The 21,976-nt window shown below is 46.1% G+C and overlaps 1 protein-coding gene across 1 annotated transcript; it reads left to right on the plus strand.

The window, feature by feature from the left end:
- The first annotated feature begins 3,706 nt into the window (after positions 1-3,706).
- Positions 3,707-8,956, plus strand: GIP (gastric inhibitory polypeptide). Its single transcript, XM_027517020.1, has 6 exons — positions 3,707-3,732; positions 4,530-4,638; positions 6,108-6,254; positions 6,808-6,897; positions 7,653-7,754; positions 8,817-8,956. Exons 2-6 carry the CDS (start codon positions 4,547-4,549, stop codon positions 8,824-8,826), a joined length of 441 nt encoding a protein of 146 aa, XP_027372821.1. The 5' UTR covers positions 3,707-3,732; positions 4,530-4,546; the 3' UTR covers positions 8,827-8,956.
- Positions 8,957-21,976: the final 13,020 nt, after the last annotated feature.

A 21,976-nucleotide genomic window follows, 5' to 3' on the forward strand; every position in this document is an offset into this window, starting at 1 on the left:
CTACTCCCTAATCTAACTAAAACTTCATGTTTTCTGAAGTTGCAGAAGGCTCTCCCCATATCCATTGCAGGAAAGTGTGTGTGTTGTATTGATGGGAGGATGGGGGGCACTCCCTGGGGACCCTGAAAATCACTTCATCCTTCATGTTCCCCATACAAGGAAAAGGAAGGGAAAGCCCTCACTTCCTACCCCTCTTGTTCTTTCACTGGGATGTGCTCCTACACAGGAGAGTGAGAGGCTCAGGAAGGCTGTTCTCTCTGGGAGGGCCAGCTCTTTGACCTTTTATTACCTAAATCCCAATTCTTTCAGTCCCTGAAACTGAGAACCTATGGCCACCCCCTCCCAATTCTAATTCCTCACCGCTCTTCTCCTGCAACTACTAAGGACTGAGCCCTTTTCTCAACAAACCAAAGCAGACAAAAACAAAACAAGTAACCCTCCCAAAACAAACAAAAAATCCCACACCTTTGAAAACAGCAAGAAGGACTGGAGTTAGAGGGAAGAAAGTGAGTGTTAGTCACTCAGTCGTGTCTGACTCTTTGCAACCCCATGGACTGTAGCTCACCACGCTCCTCTGTCCATGGAATTCTCCAGGCAAGAATACTGGAGTGGGTTGCCATTCCCTTCTCCAGGGGATCTTCCCGACCCAGGGATCAAACCTGAGCCTCCTGCATTGCAGACAGATTCTTTACTATCTGAGCCACCAGAGGGAACTTCCAAACTAATCCCCTAGAGCAGATGGTCAAGAGAAGCTATAGGTAGTATATATTTTCTTTAAGATCTTTCTGAAAAGTATCTTGATCTGAATGGCAGTGGAGGCTAAGTGGGAAAAAATGTCTGGGACTATGCCTGTGTTTGTGATGTGACTCAAGGGTAAAGCTCTAGGTAATCCTTCCAGCAATCACGATAGACCAGATGACTCAGCAGAGTTTGTCAGGGTTCCCAGTCACCTCTTGTCTCCTCTTCAGGAGGAGAATAAAATCTGCCACCTGGTGTAAGGAAGCTCCAAGAGGGATGGCTACTTCCTGAGTCAGCTGGTAAGCTTGAAGATCGAGAGAATTTCTAGAACAGCATCCACGGCAGGGAGGCTGCAGCCAGCCCTCTGAGTCACCTTGGCTTGGCTTCAGAGCCAGGCCTGGAACATCTGTGATGTCCCTTCGGGCCTCATGGGGGGCGAGAGTGAGTCACCTCCATGAGCCGGAAGAGCCAGGAAGCCCCCAAAGCTTTTTTGCTGCTCCAGCCCCCAGCGCCTCAATCAAGATGCCAGGAGGATCGGGGAAGCAGGATGCTGGGTTCTCTTGCAACAGAACTGCCATCACCCTCCCCTCCCCACTCTGATTCCTTGACTTGATTCCTCAGATACCCCCAGATCCACAGACCTTCTCCACCTGTCTGGGCCTTTGTGTCTGGGCTCCCAACCAGTGGGGCGTGTCTTCCTGCCTCTCCATCCCCTGTGTCCTCTCTGATCCCTCACATCCTAGAAATTCTCCACAGTAGAATTCTTTGCTCCCTCCTGAGCCTCTCTGCCCCACCCCCACTCCTGCACTGCACTGCTGTGGATTCTGCACACCAGGGCACTGCCCATCATGGCATTGACAGGCTGACTGGGTTGCCAGTTGGGTTTACTGAACTATTTTTTCAATGTTTATTTTATTCATTTGGCTGCACTGGATCTCTCTTTCAGCATGGGGGATCTATGGCACTCTCACTTGTGGCGTGTGGGATCCAGTTCCCCAGCAGGGATTGAACTTGAGCCTCCTGCACTGGGAGTGTGCAGTCTTAGCCACTGGAGGGAAGTCCCTATTTAACTATTTTGATTAAGTTCAGCAGGCCCTTCTGATCCCCAGAAACTTCCCAAAGTCATCTTTCCCATTCTCTGGCCTCCCAATATACCAGGAAGGGAGAGGGGCCTGTGGGCTCCCCTTGGAGTCTGGCATCTTCTCCGATCTTCTTCTCCAGGACCCAGGCTACATTTCTCCCTAATCTGTCCATTGCTGGGCATGAGAGCCCCAAATCAAAGGGAAAAAGGGAGGAGGGCTTCATAAAGGTCAGTGCCAAGAGCGGGTAAGGTAGGGACAAAAAGCACAGCTGGTCTTCCAAGCAATCCTGCACCTCCACTCCAAATGAGTCCCCAGGGTACCCGGCAGGGGCTCAGGACTGCTGGGACCCATTCCAGAACCTTCCTTGATTTCAGTTGGGCATGAGACGTAAGGGTCCCAGGGAACTATGTCCACCCTTTTTGGATAAGCTGTGCCTCCAGCAGAGGCCCAGGTTTGGACATCAACCCTTCTGAGCCCATTTACTGTGTTGCTCACCAGGAAGCAGGATCACAAGCAGCCCCCACACCCTCCTTGGAGGCCAAATTTGAACTGATGTCTAATCTCTGCCCTTTGATAGCTAGGAGATGGAATTTGCAGAGCTTGCCCAGAGAGAAGTTTTCTGAGATGGTGGGAAATGGGTAGTGGGTAGGCGAGGTTTCTAGGAAGCAGAGGTAAGTGGCTGTCCCAGTCAGTTCCCCCTCATCCCACACAAGCACTTAATTTCATGCTGGACCTGTTCCCAGGCTGGGGAGTTGACCTGGAAAGGAAAGTGGCCTTTACTCGGCCCTGCAGCTAGCAGGGCTGTTTAGGGTTCAAAGTACCCACAGCAAGTGGAGAAGGGACAGCCTGGGCAGGAGGCCTTGGGGGTCGGCCAAATGTGCAGGCTGTGCCCTGTCCCTTCTGGACTGAGAGCCCATGCGGACAGAGCCATGCACTAAGTGCTTGCAGAAAGAAAAGGGCGCCTCTCAACAAGTCTCCAGTCCAAGGATCAGATACCACCCTTAACCTGAGGAAGCCTCCGTGCGATGGGGCACACAGCCTGGCTCCCAGTGCTGAGCTTAGAGCCCAGGGTCTGATGGAGGAGAGCAGGGCCTCAGGGGCCCCACTCCCATAGCAAAGACAGGGGCATATACTTCTCTCTTAGAGGAGAGCAGAGCATTTGAGGAGAGAGATTTGGAGCTCATAAATCTCTCCAGTTAGGAACGAGTTGTAGCTGGCCCGCTTTGCTCTGCGTCCTCACGGTGTCCATGATCCTCTTTTCCCAACTCTGCCTGCCCCTCAGCAGGAAGGTAGCTCAAGTGGAAGTTCTCAGTTCACAGCTCTCACCAGGAAACCCCCATCCTTCATGGGGGTTTAACCCTCTGCCCATCACTCTCCGCCCTTTCCCCAGCCAGCTGGACCCCCTCCTAGACATCTAGATGGAGACACTGCCGCACTGACTAAGCCTTAGGCCACTGTGGCCCCACGCCCTCCAACCCAGGAGTAGCCTGATGCTGGTAGGAGTGACCCCACTCCAGTTAGTGCCACCCTACGTGCATCTGCCCTCACCAGGGGCATCCTTCTAAGCGAGAGCACCTATAAAGGAAGTGGGGGGATACTGGGGCCCAGAAGGGGAAGGGGAGAAGAAAAGGGGCACTTAAGGTACCCTGCCCACAGGTCAAGCCCAGACAGCAGCTGGAGATCCCCAAATGTTAATCACCAATTAGCACAGTCCAAGTGGAAAGGACAACTTTATTACATGTAAAATGGACTTAATGTGGCGGTAGCTGTGGGCTTAATTTCTTGAGATAAGATGCTTTTAGGCTAATCAGCAGATCAGTGATGCCTGGATATAAAGGAGCCAGGGCAAACTTTCCTGAGGCTCTGAAAGGCCAGGAGGGAGGAGGAGAAGACCCCTGCCCTGTCCCTCTGGGTGAGCTGGAAAGGAAGCCTGGTAGGAGAGCAGCTGGGAAGGGGTGGCCGTGGACGAGATGCTGGGGGTGGGTCTCGGCACCTAGCACTTTTCTTCTATGCAGGTAATAAGAAGGTGGCTTTAAGGGCTCCTTTAATACCCAGGTGACGAGGCAGGAAGGCAGGGTCTTGCAGCCGACACATCTCTAGAGCTAGCTTTGGTGCTCAAGGCTTGGAAGGAAAGTTCTGCTGAAGATGCCCTGCGGAAATGGGGCTCGCCCTAGGCAGAAGCATCAGACGTCCCTGAGTGGGGACAGTGAAGTCTGAGAAATGGAGAGGGCTTCTATTTGCGATTTTCACTTTGGGCCAGAGGGCTGCGATGATTTAGGTGACAGCCAACTTAAGAGCTGGAGACTCTGGAGGTGAAAATCTTGCCAGTTCACATGCCCATGATGTCTAGCCATGGGGGCCAGGAAGGGGGCCATCCAGACATACAAGCCTTCACTGCTTTCTCCTGCCAGGAAGGCTCCCTGCTGCCCTCCTTCCTCCCTGCTTAGACTCCTCCTAAAACCCCCAAAACAGGTTCACTCTTGGCCAGGTTCCATGTGCCTTCTAATGTCCCTTCTAGCTGTAATGCCAGCACCCCTCACCATCCTCAAGGTATTTCTCCAGGGTCTTAGAAAAGCTCTAACTCCCAAGGCCTGGCCCCCAGCTTCCAGATTCCCCACAGGCTCCAGGGCTCCTAAGTGCACCACCATACTGGCTATCCCCTCAGCACAGGGCTTCTTCTCACCCTTGTCCTTTTCTCTCTTATCACAGGAAAGAACCCTTGGAAGATGCTGGCCATGAAGACCTTCTCCCTGCTGGTGGTGTCCCTGCTCCTGGCAGTGGTGCTGGGGGAGAAAGAAGAGGATCACTCCAAGCTGGGGTGAGAAGGAGGGGTCAGGTGGCTGAGGGGATGACTGGGTTCTTATTTTCAAGAGACAGGTAAGAAAGGGAGGAATCCCAGGCCAAGAAGAAAGATGCTCGAGGGAAAACCTTACAGTAATAGGGGTGCAGAACGAGGCTAGAACCAGGGAGTATTTTTACCAGCTACTGTTGCAGCTGGAGAGATTGCAGTTAAATCTCCGGAAGGACTTCCCAGCAGTGAAGTGGCTGAAGTAGGTGAAAGTATCTCCCTGATGAAAGCCTTAACTGCTCATTTGTTTGTGCATTTGATCAGATTTTATAGGCAGCTTCCTGTGTGCTCGGCACAAGGGATACACATGAAGAGCGGTCCGCAAATGCCACCTGTCCTCATGGAGCATATAGATCCAAGGGGAAGACAAAGACCCATCTAAGCAAACTTCAAACTGTCATGAGTGCTGTGAGGAGAGGCAGAGAAGGTTATGAGTGAATATAATAGGGGGAAATATAGTGAAGGGCAGGGAAGCCTGGTCTGCTGCAGTCCATGGGGTTGCAAAGAGTCAGACACGACTTAGCAACTGAACACACACACACACAGTAGGGGACTCTGTTTGTGTGTTGGGGAGACCAAGAGAGACACGTCTGAGTAGAGTTAGGCCTTCTCAGATGCAAGGACAAGCCATATGGCCCTATCAACTTGGCCGTGGAAGTTTGAGACAACATCGTGTAGAAGTTAAAGACCGTAGACCTGGACCCAGACTAGCTGAGGGTCAGCCCTGCTCACGCTTGCGCTAAATTAATCTCTCTGCTTCGTGGTTGCCTCACTCGCCAAAGACATGTAGTGTCTACCTCCTACACAATGAATTTATGTTTTAAAGGACTTGTACAGGACCTGACTCATATTAAGTCCTGTTTTATAAGAGCTCACTCTTATTAGGAAAAGTGAAAGTGAAGTCACCCAGTCATGTCCGACTCTTTATGACCCCATGGACTGTAGCCTACCAGGCTCCTCCATTCATGGAATTCTCCAGGCAAGACTACTGAAATGGGTTGCCATTTCTTTCCCCAGGGGATCTTCCTGACCCAGGGATCGAACTCAGGTCTCCTGCATTGCAGGCAGACGCTTTACCGTCTGAGCCACCAGGGAAGCCCATTATTAGGAAACTGAGAACCGAATAACTGAATTGGGTGGCACCAGGACAAAAGGAGCGAAGGAGGGAACTCTGATTCAGTCCTTGGGGACGAGGGGAACCTCTGATCTTTGCCCAGAAGCCAGAGCCTCACATAGTGAGGATGCAGGAAGTGGGCTCTTGAGTTAAGGATAAAGTCCCAGGGGCGTGATGCATGGACAAAAGGGTGACTCCATAAAAACTGACTCCCAAGAAATGGGTTGCTTCCTTTTCAGATGGTGGTGACAATCATTTATTGTTGCGCTCTCTGCTCCTTCTATGGCACCTCGGTTTCCCTCTCTCTCCCCTCCCTGCCTCTCAGATTCCACTCTAAGGCCAGTGGCTCCCAGCCTCGAGCAACCAGGTATGCTGAGGGCACCTTCATCAGTGACTACAGTATCGCCATGGACAAGATCCGCCAACAAGACTTTGTGAACTGGCTACTGGCGCAGAAGGGGAAGAAGAGCGAGTGAGTCACGTGCACCCCCAACCCCTGCTCCCTGTGCTCTGTGTGATGCACAAGCCCAATGTCGTCTTTCACTTAGGTGCTGATCGGGAGCTGAATTGCACGGCAGTCCTGCCTGGGCTCCTGGCTCAGGCAGCAGTCCGGTCTGAGGGCAGGACGTGGGCAATTTTCCAATCCTTTGCTTCTAAGGGGAGGGGTCAGGGAAGGTGTTTTGGGCTCTGAGAGGATCCCTAGGGGGCTGGGGATGAAGGCAGAGGAGCTGAACTGCTGCCAATGACTCTTCAGTGGTGGCAGCTTCAGACTTTGGAAATAAGACGAGCTGATCTCGGTCTTCTCTTTGCAAAGTCTCTCTCCCTGACTTTGCTGTTTGACCTGCGTGGTAGCTTTTGAAAAGCTTTTCACTGGCAGCTGAAGACAAGCAGTTGGGAGGTTGACTGAAGAAAGAGGTACCCTCTGCTCCTTGGGTTGAGGTACCAAATGGTTGGAGCTTCTTTGGGCTGGAGAATATCTGGAATCGCCCCTGGCCCTACCTATTCCCTAATCTTTATTTTACCAGCTGGATACACAACATCACCCAGAGGGAGGCTGGGGCCCTAGAGCTGGCCCATCAGTCTAACAGGAAGGAGGAGGCAAAGGAGGAGCAGGGGTGAGTCTGCCTGCAAGGGAAGGGGTGGGGGTGGGGCCTCCGACTCACTCCCACCTCATTGTTCCCTTTCCCAGACCGGAGCAGGGCTAGGCCCCAGACAAGCATCCTCTTCTACCCAGAATTCAAAGAGGGGTCTTCACAGAGCTCCTGGAGATCAGCCCAAGCCTAAGGGAATAGCCTAGGAGGAATGGGGATGGGGGTCCTGGGAGGGGATTTGGGGCTAGAGTTTCTAAGATTGATGACTTAATGTGCAGAGTCACCAAGTCCAGGAGAGACTCAAGTCCAGGAGCTCAAGGCTCCAGGAGGGACTTCAGAAACTGGCTTCTCCCTTTTGTCTGCTAAACTTCAGGAAGGCTTTTATGGAACAAGGACCCTCCCAAGGCCAGTCCCCTGAAATCAGTTACCCTGTCTCTGTAGGAAGCTGAGGAATTGACACAGATCATTCTAAAGAGTGAACATTCCCAAAGTAATCTCTGCGGGGCTGGAATACACTCTGGGAAAACTGTAGAGGTGGGTGGGTGGGATGTCTCCCACCAGAATTGTTTGTCTGCCTGTATGGAAGAGCCTATATTCCCTGGCCGACAGATCTGGGCGGAGCTTTGAAAGCAGAGACAACTGAGAGGCAGCTGTGTTGACTCGCACCCCCCACCCCCGCCCCACCTTGTCCCACCACGCCGGAGTCCCAGCCCCAGTGTTTACTCTCTCTGGGTGGGGCCTGGGCTTAAGGGGCCTGCCAGAGGCTTTCTTCTTTGTAGCTCCCTGCCCAAGAACCCCAGTGATGAAGATTTGCTAAAGCATTTACTGATTCGAGAGCTGCTGGCCTGGATGGTGGATCAGATGGAGCTCTGCAGGCTCAGGTGGGAGTTTAGCAGCTTTGGGCATATTGCATATTGGCTGTGAGCTCTCACTCTGGAGTCAGACGTGGGTTCAGATCTTCACCCCAAAACAGGCTGCCAAATTACTTACACTCTCTGAAACTTGAGACTTCTCAGGTGGCTCAGACAGTAAAGCGTCTGCTTGCAATGCAGAAGACCCGGGTTCAACCCCTGGGTTGGGAAGATCCCCTGGAGAAGGAAATGGCAACCCACTCCAGTACTCTTGCCTGGAAAATCCCATGGACAGAGGAGCCTGGTAGCTACAGTCCATGGGGTCGCAAAGAGGCATTTTTGTGAAAGTCAGGGTTATTTAAACCACTTCATAGGATTTGGTGGGGTTTGAATGAGATAATGCTAGGAAAAGGGTGACAGCAACATCTGCAGAGTATTAAGAGTTTGGCAATGTTGACAGATATTCGTACCACTTTCACTTCTTCCTCAGTTTCCTCCAGGTGAGACGCTGCTCTCACCTGCCCTATCCACCCAAGACCATAGCATCCTCAGCTTTCCCTCAGTACCCTTGTGCCATGGCAGCTTCTCAGTGATGAAACCCCTAGAGTTGGAGGAACGTTGCCCTTCTCTGTAGCTCCAGCTGGTCTCAATAATCCTTGAATCCTCCTCCTCAGCTAGGAAGTCTTTCAGTTTATTAATATCATGTCTTAGAAGCAAAGGGATGACTCAAAACCATGGAGAGATCCAGCCACTCGAACAGTGAGACAGGACATTCATTCAAGATGCAGACGCCAAGGTGCAGAAACCAAAACAAATTCAGACCGGTGATGGGAAGTTGAGGGATTGAGGGAACAAATCTGGAATGGCTTCCTGTAAGAGGGTTAGAAGGACCCTATGTGGCCAGAACAATGGAGAAAAAAGTATGAGAAAATCTCCTTGGTAAAGTGGGTAACAGTCTATGCACTTTTTGGAATAATTACCATTAGAAAGGTAATTTGGAGGTAGGAGGAGTTGAACTATGGCTGGGTGCCAGAATACACTTACTTTGCTGACTCTAAGCCGATATTCCCCTCCTCTCTCCACTCTGCACAGATTTCAGTGACTCTGACCAAACCCAAGCTCAGAACTGGACTCTGCCCTTCATTTACTCAGCTCTTGCTTCAGCTCCACTCCAAGATACTCCAAAGAAATCAAACTAAGTTTAAGCTGAAATAAATGTTTGTGCTCATTGTCAAAACTTATGTGTCTACTGATGACTAACTGGACGTTTGTCTGTGTGTGCACTACTCAGTGAAAAGGAGGTATGGCTCTTACCTATCTGTTAATTCATCTATTGTTTCCATGAACACTTATTGGAAACCTAACACAGGCAGGGATTATGCTTAACACTGCGTATACAGCAATGATGGAAACAGACACAATCATTGTCCCCAAGGGTTTTACAGTCTAGTGATGGAGACGTACCTTAATCTTTATACAAACTGGGACTTCCCTGGTGGTCCAATGGCTAAGACTCTGCACTCCCAAAGCAGGGGGCCTAGGTTTGATCCCTAGTCAGGGAACTAGATCCCACAGCTGAAGATTTCTGCATGCAACAGAGAACCCATAGATGGAGTAGGCAATCAGGAGGGCCTCTCTGAGAAAATGACGTTTAAGCTGAATGAGATTTTTTAAAAATGTTTATTTCTTTTTGGCTATGCTGGGTCTTCCTTGCTGTGTGGGCTTTTCTCTAGTTGCTGTGAGTGGGGGCTACTCTGTAGTTGTGACTTACTGGCTTCTCATCGTGGTGACATCTTTGGTTGTGGAGCACAGCCTCTAGGGTGCTCAGGCTTCAGTAGCTGTGGCACGTGGGCTCTAGAGCTCATGTGCTCAGTTGCTTCGCAGCATGTGGGATCTTCCTAGACTAGGGATGGAACCCATGTTTCATGCATTGACAGGTGGATTCTTTACCACCGAACCACCAGGGAAACCCTAAGCTGAGTGAGATCTGAAGGATAAAATGGCCAACTGGTGAAGAGAGACAATAAATATTAGCCGGTAGTATTGTTCTATGGCAAAACGGGCAATGGGGTGGAGAGAAGAGCACAAGTGGAGACTGGGCAGATGGGCAGAAGCAGGGCCTCAAAGGCCACATTAAAGCTTTGGGATTTTATCCTTAGTGTAAGGGCAGGTCCTTGAAGGAGTGTGAGCAGGGGGAAGTTAGAGAAGATCTATTGCATCTCCAATTATACTGATGATGGTGAGAATTATATTGAGATGAAGAGGAATGAACATGAAATGCCTCTTGCAGGATTCCAGATTTCACACTACGGAGATGGCAGGGAAGGTGAAGCAAAGTGGGAGAACTCAGTGTGTCCAAAAGTCAATACCTCTTTCTTTCTGCATTTCAAGACTTTCCCACCTTGGTGTGCTGCCTTCTCTCACTGCCCTGCATCCACAGAAAGCAAGGCTGTCTCTCCTTCCCACTTAGTTATTTTTGCTAATGTCCCCCTCAGAGAAGGCAATGGCACCCCACTCCAGTACTCTTGCTTGGAAAATCCCACGGACGGAGGAGCCTGTTAGGCTGCAGTCCATGGGGTCCCTAAGAGTCAGACACGACTGAGCAACTTCACTTTCACTTTTCACTTTCATGCATTGGAGAAGGAAATGGCAACCCACTCCAGTGTTCTTGCCTGGAGAATCCCAGGGATAGGGGAGCCTGGTGGGCTGCCATCTATGGGGTCGCACAGAGTCGGACACAACTGAAGTGACTTAGCATAGCAATGTCCCCCTATCCCCTTGATCTAGTCACGTTTTAGCAAACTATAGTCAAACACACCTAGATTCAAATCACTCTCTAGGTCTGTGACTTGGCAAGTTAGTTCCTCCCTCTCTCTGATGCTCAGTTTCTTGTCTGTAAAAAGATTAAAAAGTACTCACTTCATAGAGTTGAAGAATTTTAAGATAATGCTTGGCACAAAGTAACTTTTGTTATTATTCTTCACACATGAAGCATCAATTTAAAAACATGGGGTGGGGGTATTAGGACTTCTCTGGTGGTCCAGTGGTTAAGACTGCCCTTCTGGCTTCTGGTTCAAGATAGTCGAGTAGAAGGACGTGCACTCATCCCTAAAAAAAAAGCAACAAAATTGCAACTAGTTGCTGAACAACCATGGACAGGAGGACGCTGGATCCACCAAAAAAGATACCCCACATCCAAAGACAAAGAAGAAGCCACAAAGAGATGGTAGCAGGGTCACAATCACGATAAAATCAAATCCCATACTCGGCCAAGTGGGTGACCCACAAACTGGAGAACAATAATATCAAAGAAAATCTCCCACTGTTGTGAAGGTTCTGAGCCCCACGTAAGGCTTCCCAGCTTAGGGATCCAGCAAAGGGACTGGGAATTCCCAGGGAATCTGACTTTGAAGGACAGCCACATTTGATTACAGGACTTCTACAGGACTAGGGGAAACAGAGACTCAACTCTTGAAGGGCACAAACAACATCTGTGTGCACCAAGACCCGAGGGAAACACATGTATACCTGTGGTGGACTCATTTCGATATTTGGCAAAACCAATTAAGAAAAAAAAGCCCAGAGGGAAAGGAACAGTGACCCCACAGGAGACTGAACCAGACCTATTTGCTAGTGTTGGAGGGCCTCCTGTGGATGCATGGGTTGGCAGTGATTCACCACAGGGATGGGGCCTTGGCAGCAGCAGTCCTGAGGCCCATGGCTTAAGTCTTCTTGGAGTTCACCATTAACCCTACCATAGAGCCCAGAGACCCCAAGGCTGGGTGGCCTCAAGCCAAGCAACTTAAAGGGAGGGATCAACTTCACCCATCAAGAGATAATTGGATTAAAGCTTTACTGAGCAAGGCCCTACCCACCAGAACAAGACACAGTTTTCCCCACATAGTCCCTCCCATCAGGAAACTTACACAAGCCTCATTCACCAAAGGGCAGACAGAAGAAGTAAGAAGAATCACCATCTCACAGCAGTTAGAATGAAAATCACACCACAGAAAGTTAATCAGGATGAAAAAGCAGAGAGGTATGTCCCAGATGAAGGGACCTGATAAGACCCCAGAAAAACAACTAAATAAATGGAGATAGGCAACCTTCCAGAAAAAGAATTCAGAATGATAGTGAGGATGATCCAGGATCTTGGAAACAGAATGGAGAAGATACAAGAAATTTTTATCAAAGACCTAGAAGAACGGTTCCCTGGTTGTTCAGACAGTAAAGAATCTGCCTGCAATGCAAGAGACTCAAATTTAATCCACTAGGTTGGGAACATCCTCTGGAGAAGGAAATGGCTACCCACTCCAGTATTCTTGCCTGGAGAATTTCACAGACAGAGGAGCCTGGTGGTCTACAGTCCATGGAGTCGCATGGACTGTAGTCCACGGGGTTGGGTCGCAAAGGGTAGGACATGACTAAATGACTAACACTCAGAAGAACTAAAAAACAAACAGAAATGAACAATATATTAGAAGGCATCAATAGAAGAATAAATGAGGCAGAAGAACAGTTAAGTGATCTGAAGAAAAGGATGGTGGGAATCATTACTGCAGAACAGAATATAGAAAAAAGAATGAAAAAAAAAAAAAAAAAAAGAAGACAGCCTAAGAGACCTCTGGGACAACATTAAAGGCACCAACATTTGCATTATAGGGTTCCAGAAGGAAAAGAGAGAGAGAAAGGACCTGAGAAAATATTTGAAGAGATATTAGCTGAAAGCTTTCCTAATATGGGAAAGGAAATAGTCAACCAAGTCCAGGAAGCACAGAGAGTCCCAGGCAGGACAAACCCAAGGAGGAACACACCGAGACACATGGTAATCAAACTGACAAAAAGTGAAGACAAAGATAAAACACTAAAAGCAACAAGGGAAAAACAACAAATAAAAAGAAACTCCTGTAAGTTATCAGCTAATTTCTCAACAGAAACACTACAAGCCAGAGGGAATAGCAAGATTATTTAAAGTATTGAAAGGGAAGAACCTACAACCAAGAATACTCCACTCAGCAAGGAAAACTTTCCAGACAAGCAAAAGTTAAGAGAATTCAGCATCACCAAATCAGCTTTACAACAAATGATAAAGGAACTTCTCAAGGCAGGAAACACAAGAGAAGGAAAAGACCAACACAAAACAAACCCAAACAATTAACAAAATGATAATGTGCATGCTAAGTCACTTCAGTACAAGAGTACGATTCTTTGCAACCCCTCAGCCTCCTCTGCCCATGGGATTCTTCAAGCAAGAATACTGGTGTGGGTTGCCATGTCCTCCTCCAGGGGATCTTCCCGAGCCAGGGATCAAACACACATCTCTTAAATCTCCTGCATTGGTAAGATGGTTTTTTACCCCTAATGCCACCCAGAGGACCATGTTGCTGCTGCTGCTAAGTCACTTCAGTCGTGTCTGACTCCGTGCGACTCCATAGATGGCAGTCCACCAGGCTCCCCCACCCCTGGGATTCTCCAGGCAAGAATACTGGAGTGGGTTGCCATTTCCTTCTCCACCCAGAGGACCATACATACCTATAATTACCTTAAGTGTAAATGGATTAAATGTACCAGTCAAAAGACATAGACTGGCTGGCTGGATGAAAATATGTACATGTATGCACTTCCACTTACAACACTTTACTTAACCCCCCAAATTGTATGTAACTATTTTATATTGTTAGGTTAATCATGTTTCCATTATGGCTTGCAACTGTAATTATCTTTTCTTTTTTGCCTGACTATTGATTGTGAAAGTTGATAAGCATCTTTTACTATTATAATTATGTAACTATTATTCACTTAATAGCATTGTATCATGACTGGCCAACAGAAAATGATAGAATTCTAAATCACTAAAACTACTGTTTAATAGAAAAACCTGCAATCACTTTTTAAAATTCAGATGCATATCAGAATTATCTCGGACTTTTTTGAAAAATACAAATGCCCAGGTATTGCTTTTTTTCCTCCGAAGATCCAGATGTGTTTCTAATGAGCAGCTATGTTTAAAAACAATTAGACTATATGAAGATTTTTTACTTTTATCTAGTTTGTTTCACTTTTTCTATTTCTTTTTTTTTCACTTTTTCTATTTCATATTCAGTGTTCCCATTTAATTTAGCTTATGTTTTCCAATTTCTCCATCTTTTTTTTTTATGTTCTTTCTCAAGCCTTTATCAAGCATACTAGAAAAGTTTTTGTATTCATCAGTCAGTCAGTTCAATTCAGTCGCTCAGTCATGTCCTACTCTTTGCACCCCCGAGGACTCCAGCACACCAGGTTTCCCTGTCCAACACCAACTCCCAGAGTTTACTCAAACTCATGTCTATCGCATCAGTGATGCCATCCAACCATCTCATCCTCTGTCATTCCCTTCTCCTCCCGCCTTCAATCTTTCCCAGCATCAGGGTCTTTTCCAATGAGTCAGTTCTTCGAATCAGGTGGCCAAAGTATCGGAGTTTCAGCTTCAGCATCAATCCTTCCAATGCATATTCAGGACTGATTTCCTTTAGGATGAACTGCTTGGATCTCCTTGTGGTCTAGTTCGGTTCAGTTTAGTCGCTCAGTTGTGTCCGACTCTTTGCGACCCCATGAATCACAGCACACAGGCCTCCCTGTCCATCACCAACTCCTGGAGTTCACTCAAACTCATGTCCATCAAGTTGGTGATGCCATCCAGCCATCTCATCCTCCGTCGTCCCCTTCTCCTCCTGCCCACAATCCCTCCCAGCATTGGGGTCTTTTCCAATGAGTCAACTCTTCACATGAGGTGGCCAAAGTATTGGAGTTTCAGCTTTAGCATCAGTTCTTCCAACAAACACCCAGGACTGATCTCCTTTAGGATGGACTGGTTAGACCTCCTTGCAATCCAAGGGACTCTCAAGAGTCTTCTCCAACACCACAGTTCAAAAGCATCAATTCTTTGGCGCTCAGCTTTCTTCATAGTCCAACTCTCACATCCATACATGACCACTGGAAAAAACATAGCCTTGACTAGATGTACCTTTGTTGGCAAAGTAATGTCTCTGCTTTTGAATATGCTATCTAGGTTGGTCATAACTTTGCTTCCAAGGAGTAAGCGTCTTTTAATTTCATGGCTGCAGTCATCATCTGCACTGATTTTGGAGCCCCCCAAAAATAAAGTCTGACACTGTTTCCACTGTTTCCCCATCTATTTCCCAGGAAGTGATGGGACCAGATGCCATGCTCTTCGTTTTCTGAATGTTGAGCTTTAAGCCAACTTTTTCACTCTCCTCTTTCACTTTCCTCAAGAGGCGTTTTAGTTCCTCTTCACTTTCTGCCATAAGGGTGGTGTCATCTGCATATCTGAGGATTTTTGTCCCGGCAATCTTGATTCCAGCTTGTGCTTCTTCCAGCCCAGCATTTCTCATGACGTACTCTGCATATAAGTTAAATAAGCAATAATAAGTGACAATATACAGCCATGACGTACTCTTTTTCCTACTTGGAACCAGTCTGTTGTTCCATGTCCAGTTCTGTCACTTCCTGACCTGCATACAGGTTTCTGAAGAGGCAAGTCAGGTGGTCTGGTATTTCCATCTCTTTCATAATTTCCCACAGTTTATTGTGATCCACACAGTCAAAGGCTTTGGCATAGTCAATAAAGCAGAAATATATGTTTTTCTGAAACTCTCTTGCTTTTTCAATGATCCAGCGGATGTTGGCAATTTGATCTCTGGTTCTTCTGCCTTTTCTAAAACCAGCTTGAACATCTGGAAGTTCATGGTTCACATATTGGTGAAGCCTGGCTTGGAGAATTTTGAGCATTACTTTACTAGCGTGTGAGATGAGTGCAATTGGTTTGAGCATTCTTTGGCATTGCCTTTCTTTGGCATTGGAACAAAAACTGACCTTTTCCAGTTCTGTGGCCACTGCTGAGTTTTCCAAATTTGCTGGCATATTGAGTGCAGCACTTCCACAGCATCATCTTTCAGGATTTGAAATAGCTCAACTGGAATTCCATCACCTCCACTAGCTTTGTTCATAGTGATGCTTTCTAAGGCCCACTTGACTTCACATTCCAGGATGTCTGGCTCTAGGTGAGTGATCACACCATCATGATTATCTGGGTCGTGAAGATCTCTTTTGTATAGTTCTTCTGTGTATTCTTGCCACCTCTTCTTAAAATCTTCTGCTTCTGTTAGGTCCCTACCATTTCTGTCCTTTATCGAGCCCATCTTTGCATGGAATGTTCCCTTGGTATCTCTAATTTTCTTGAAGAGATCTCTAGTCTTTCCCATCCTGTTGTTTTCCTCTATTTCTTTGCACTGATCGCTGAGGAAGGCTTTCTTATCTCTCCTTGCTATTCTTTGGAACTCTACATTCAGATGCTTATATCTTTCCTTTTCTCCTTTGCTTTTCGCTTCTCTTCTTTTCACAGCTATTTGTAAGGCTTCCCCAGACAGCCATTTTGCCCTTTTGCATTTCTTTTCCATGGGGATGGTCTTGATCCTTGTCTCCTGTACAATGTTACGAACCTCCATCCATAGTTCATCAGGCACTCTGTCTATCAGATCTAGTCCCTTAAATCTATTTCTCACTTCCACTGTATAATCATAAGGGATTTGATTTAGGTCATACCTGAATGGTCTAGTGGTTTTCCCCACTTTCTTCAATTTCAGTCTGAATTTGGCAATAAGGAGTTCATGATCTGAGCCACAGTCAGCTCCTGGTCTTGTTTTTGCTGACTGTATAGAGCTTCTCCATCGGTCCAAGGGACTCTCAGAAGTCTTCTCCAATACCACAGTTCAAAACCATCAATTCTTTGGTGCTCAGCTTTCTTTATAGTCCAACTCTCACATTTATACATGACTACTTGAAAAACCATAGCTTTGACTAGATGGATCTTTTTAGTAAAGTAATGTCTCTGTTTTTTAATATGCTGTGTTGGTTGGTCGGAGCTTTTCTTCCAAGGAGCAAGCGTCTTTTAATTTCATGGCTGCAGTCACCATCTGCAGTGATTTTGGAGCCCAAAAAAATAAAGTCTGTCACTGTTTCCATTGTTTTCCCGTCTATTTGCCATGAAGTGATGGGACCAGATGCCATGATCTTAGTTTTCTGAATATTGAGTTTTAAGGCAACTTTTTCACTCTCCACTTTCACTTTCATCAAGAGGCTTTTTATTTCCTCTTCACTTTCTGCCATAAGGGTGGTGTCATCTGCCTATCTGAGGTTATTGATATTTCTCCCGGCCATCTTGACTCCAGCTTGTGCTTCATCTAGCACGGCATTTCGCATGATGTATTCTGCATGTACGTTAAATAAGCAGGGTGACAATATACAGCCTTGACGTACTCCTTTTCCTATTTGGAACCAGTCTGTTGTTCCATGTCCAGTTCTAACTGTTGCTTCCTGACCTGCATACAGATTTCTCAAGAGGCAGGTCAGGTGGTCTGGTATTCCCGTCTCTTTCAGAATTTTCCACAGTTTATAGTGATCCACACAGTCAAAGATTTTGGCAGTCAATAAAGCAGAAATAGATGTTTTTCTGGAACTCTCTTGCTTTTTCCATGATCCAGCGGATGTTGGCAATTTGATCTCTGGTTCCTCTGCCTTTTCTAAAACCAGCTTGAATATCAGGAAGTTCACGGTTCACGTACTGTTGAAGCCTGGCTTGGAGAATTTTGAGTATTACTTTGCTAGTGTGTGAGATGAGTGCAATTGTGCCGTAGTTTGAACGTTCTTTGGCATTGCCTTTCTTTGGGATTGGGATGAAAACTGACATATTCCAGTCCTGTGGCCACCTCTGAGTTTTCCAGATTTGGTCGCGTATTGAGTGCAACACTTTCACAGCATCATCTTTTAGGATTTGAAATAGCTCCACTGGAATTCCATCACCTCCACTAGCTTTGTTCTTAGTGATTCAAGTGGGTTTCCTAAGGCCACTTGACTTCACATTCCAGGATGTCTGGCTCTAGGTGAGTGATCACACCATCGTGGTTATCTGGGTCATCTTTTTTGTATAGTTCTTCTGTGTATTCATATGTATACATAAAAAATATATATAATATACATTTTGGAAAACTTACAATCTTTGACTAGCTAAACAATTTATGACATTTTGATTCTACTTGTTTGACTTAATATGAATAGAATGCTAGATTTCTAATTTATATTCACTCAAAACTTTGATATAGTTTCATGTATTTTGGTATCTAGTAGTATTACCGATTAAAGTCTGGAAAGTTTATTATCTTACTGATTTTAAAAAAAATTTTGAATGAGGCTTGAAACTTCGAATCTAATGCAGAGAATATAAAGAAATACTATGTTGCAAAAAAAAAAGAAAAATGGGAATTTAGACCATCAAGTTTTTGCACTTGGTCTTATGTCCCTGGATATTTTCCTGTGTTTCCTAGTTTTTAGTCTATGGGAACTTGAATAGAACTTGTATCCTACTCTTGTGTGAAAACTGTATAAATCTTAATTATGTTGAACTGGTTCATAATGCTTTTCAGGTCTACTATATCCTTCTACTTCTCTGTATATTCATTTTATTAATTCTTGAGAGTTTGATATTAAAACTCCAACTAAAAATCTTAATTTATCTACTTAAAAACTAATTTCAATATATAGTGGATCTATATGTAACCTTGTTCTGTATTTTCCAAGTCTCCTGTATGTATTATCATATTTTCATAATTAAAAAAACAAAACAAAAAATACTGTGCTTCCACTGCAGAGGTAAATGGTTTTATCCCTGCACAGTGAAGTTTTTCATGCTGCATGTAGGGGCGAAAAAAAAAAACCAAAAACCTTAAAGTTATTAGTTTAAATTCAGGGACTGGGAAACTGGATTGGCTGAATGGCTGGGCTGGTAAACCAAATAAGCTAAGTGCTGCTACTGCTAAGTCACTTCAGTCGTGTCCGACCCTGTGTGACCCCATAGACCGCAGCCCACCAGGCTCCCCGGTCCCTGGGATTCTCCAGGCAAGAACACTGGAGTGGGTTGCCATTTCCTTCTCCAATGCATGAAAGTGAAAAGTGAAAGTGAAGTCGCTCAGTCATGTCCGACTCTTAGCGACCCCATGGACTGCAGCCTACCAGGCTTCTCCGTCCGTGGGATTTTCCAGGCAAGAGTACTGGAGTGGGGTGCCATTGCCTTCTCCGAAGCTAAGAGAGGACCCTGTAAAACAAGGGGAAAGATTGGGACTGTGAAAATGGGAAAGAAATGTGACCCTAAAGGCATTCTGATGACCAAATAAAACTCCCTGGAGAACTGAATTTGCCTGAGGGCTGCCAGTTTGCAATCTCTTCCAGTTGTAACATTTTGGGTTTCCTTTCCTTTAACCTCCTTGAGTTCTAAAAGTATGCATCACACAATTTAGAGCATGCCTTTATTCAGAGGATATATTTTAGTGATTCTCCATGATAGAGCTGACTGCATTGAGGAGGAGTTTGGATCTGTATTTCTGCAATCTTGGGTGTCTCTGTGAGTCAATGAATCTGAAAGGGTTATTTTAAAAAGTTTTGTACAACTGTCTTACAAATGCCAGACATTTGTGCTCAGGACTTTTAAACATCTTTTTTTTCAACTTTTGGTGTTTTTTTTACTCTTGTTTTTGTTCATACTTGTAAATATCAGTTTTTAAAAATCATGGTGATCTCATTTAATTTAAAGCCTCATCACAATCCTTCAAGATAATGGTAATGTAATAGCTGTTAACTACGCACTATACTGCCTCCATGAGGCAGAGAATTATAAGCCCATGCTCTAAGCCATTTTGCAGTAAGACCCAGACTCACTAGTCACTTAAAGCAAGTGAGGGCATCTGGGTTGGTCAGCATTCATTGGTGTACTGAACCAAAGTGCTTCTAAGAGCATTGTGAAATTGGCAGTAATTTTGTGAGCAGGTTGCAAAAGCATTGATAACTTGAAACAATAGCTTGAAAGGGCATACTTAGAGTATTTACACTATGGAAATTGGCAAATGCTATAAATCAGATCACCTCTCTTCCAACCTAGAGAGGTGATTATTTACCAGCACATTATTGGTCAACAAACTTTCTCTTATAGAGGAGAACAAATGTATATGAAGAAGGAATAAGCATGTCTGCTCATGGGTGCCAATGAAGTTTATCAAGGGCCAATGTGTGTACTTCAAGAAGCATGCGTGCATTTGAAGGTGCGGGCGTGCTAAGTCTCTTCAGTCGTGTATGACTCTTTGTGACCCTATGGACTGTAGCCCGTCAGGCTCATCTGCCCATGGGGATTCTCCAGGCAAGAATATTGGAGTGGGTTGCCATGCCCTCCTCAGGGTATCTTCCCAACCCAGGGTTCACTTCAGTTCAGTCACTCAGTCGTGTCCGACTCGGCAACCCCATGAACCGCAGCACACCAGGCCTCCCTGTCTATCACCAACTGCTGGAGTCTACCCAAACCCATGTCCATTGAGTTGGTGATACCATCCAACCATCTCATCCTCTGTCGTCCCCTTTTCTTGCCCTCAATCCTTCCCAGCATCAGGGTCTTTTCAAATGAGTCAGCTCTTTGCAACAGGTGGCCAAAGTATTGGAGTTTCAGCTTCAGTATCAGTCCTTCCAATGAACACCCAGGACTGATCTCCTTTAGGATGGACTGGTTGGATCTCCTTGCAGTCCAAGGGATTCTCAAGAGTCTTCTCCAACACCACAGTTCTCTGAAGTAATGAGTGTGAGTGAGGGGGTCAGTTTGTACATGTTAAGGAGTCACAGAGTGAAAAATGAGGTCAGTGTGTCTAGATGGCATCAGTGAGGATCTAAAGGACTGAGTCTTTTGTGTTAAGCAGTGGTATAGTAAGAGTATGAAAATATGAGCTCAAAATCAATGTGTGTATGTATGAGGTTAGCGTGTTTTTCATAGTCAGGGGTGGGTAGGTACAATGGAGGATTGCGTGTATATGAAAGAGTGTCAAATATATGTGTTGGAGGGGACAAATCTGTGTTTGTGAAAGTAAGTTTGTGTTTAAGGGGGCTTATGTTATCTATGTTCAGTATCTGAGGGTATGCATCAGAATGAACCTAAAGGTATGACTATGATAGCCTGAATAACTGTTTCAGCCTTAGTCCTTGAACCCATTAACATTACATTCTGCTTCAAAAGAGACGAAAATACAAAATAACAGTGCTGAATATTTTTAGCACGATAGAGCATTATTTCTCTACGTAGAAGCAGGTAGCCTAGGGCTGGTGTGACAGCTTGTCCCATAAAATCCTCAGGGACCTAGACTCTTTGGGCTCATGCTCCACCATCCCTCAAGGCCCCAAATGCCAACTAAATATCCTGTCACCTATCTCTGCTCCCATCCTCTTTGTTTCCTGAGGCTGTGCCTTGTGGCACACACAATCTTAGTTCCCCCATCTGTGCCCCCTGAATTGGGAGCACAGGGTCTTAACCACTGGACCGCCAGGGAAGTCCCTGCTCCCATCCTCTTTTTTTTTTTTTTTTTGCTGCTCTGGGTCTTCACTGTGGCACCATGGGCTTCTTTTGTTAAAAGGCTTAGTGGCTCTGCAGCATCTAGGATCTTAGTTCCTGAACAGGGATGGACCTGCATCCTCCTCTTTACAAGGTGGATTCCTAACCACTAGACCACCAAGGAAGTCCCTCAGGTCCTCTTTTTATCCTTTTACTTGAAAACACTCTGGTAACATTAGTCACATTCATGGTTTTGCCTTGACCTATAGCCCAGCCCATATCTTTGCGCAGAACTTCAAATTCTGTCAGTCTATCTGACAGAATATTCAGTATATCTGAATATCAGTATATTCAGTATATATCAGAATATCAGATATTCAGTGTATCTGAATGACAATTGGCCATCTCTCCTGTGATGTCACACAAACCTCAATTTCAGCATTTTCAAAACCACTCAGTTATTTTCTCAACTTCATCTTGTATTCTGTTTTACCTCTCTGAATGGCACCACCCTGTTGCCTAAGCCAGGAAGTTGAACATCCTGCTAAGTTTTCCCACCCACTCTGCCCCCATCTCAGGCTTCCCTGGTAGCTTAGCTGGTAAAGAATCTGCCTGTTAATGCGGGAGACCTGGATTCGATCCCTGGTTTGGGAAGATCCCCTGGAGAAGGGAACAGCTACCCACTCCAGTATTCTGGCCTGGAGAATTCCACAGACTGTATAGTCCGTGGGGGTCACAAGGAATCAGACACGACTGAGCAACTTTCACTCGGTGCCCCCATCTCATCAGTTTTACCATCCCACCTTAATATGTCCTGAATTTGTCCCATTCTCGCTAT

The sequence above is a fragment of the Bos indicus x Bos taurus genome, chromosome 19 (assembly GCF_003369695.1).
Source record: "Bos indicus x Bos taurus breed Angus x Brahman F1 hybrid chromosome 19, Bos_hybrid_MaternalHap_v2.0, whole genome shotgun sequence".
NCBI classification, from domain to species: Eukaryota; Metazoa; Chordata; class Mammalia; order Artiodactyla; family Bovidae; genus Bos; species Bos indicus x Bos taurus.

What these genes read in the sequence shown, in the direction of transcription:
- GIP (XM_027517020.1), top strand. Translation starts at nt 4,547, where the DNA reads ATGCTGGCCATGAAGACCTTCTCCCTGCTGGTGGTGTCCCTGCTCCTG. An exon ending in CAGAAGGGGAAGAAGAGCGA is followed by an intron (nt 6,255 to 6,807) that starts GTGAGTCACGTG and finishes TTATTTTACCAG; the next exon opens with CTGGATACACAACATCACCC. An exon ending in GAGGCAAAGGAGGAGCAGGG is followed by an intron (nt 6,898 to 7,652) that starts GTGAGTCTGCCT and finishes TCTTCTTTGTAG; the next exon opens with CTCCCTGCCCAAGAACCCCA.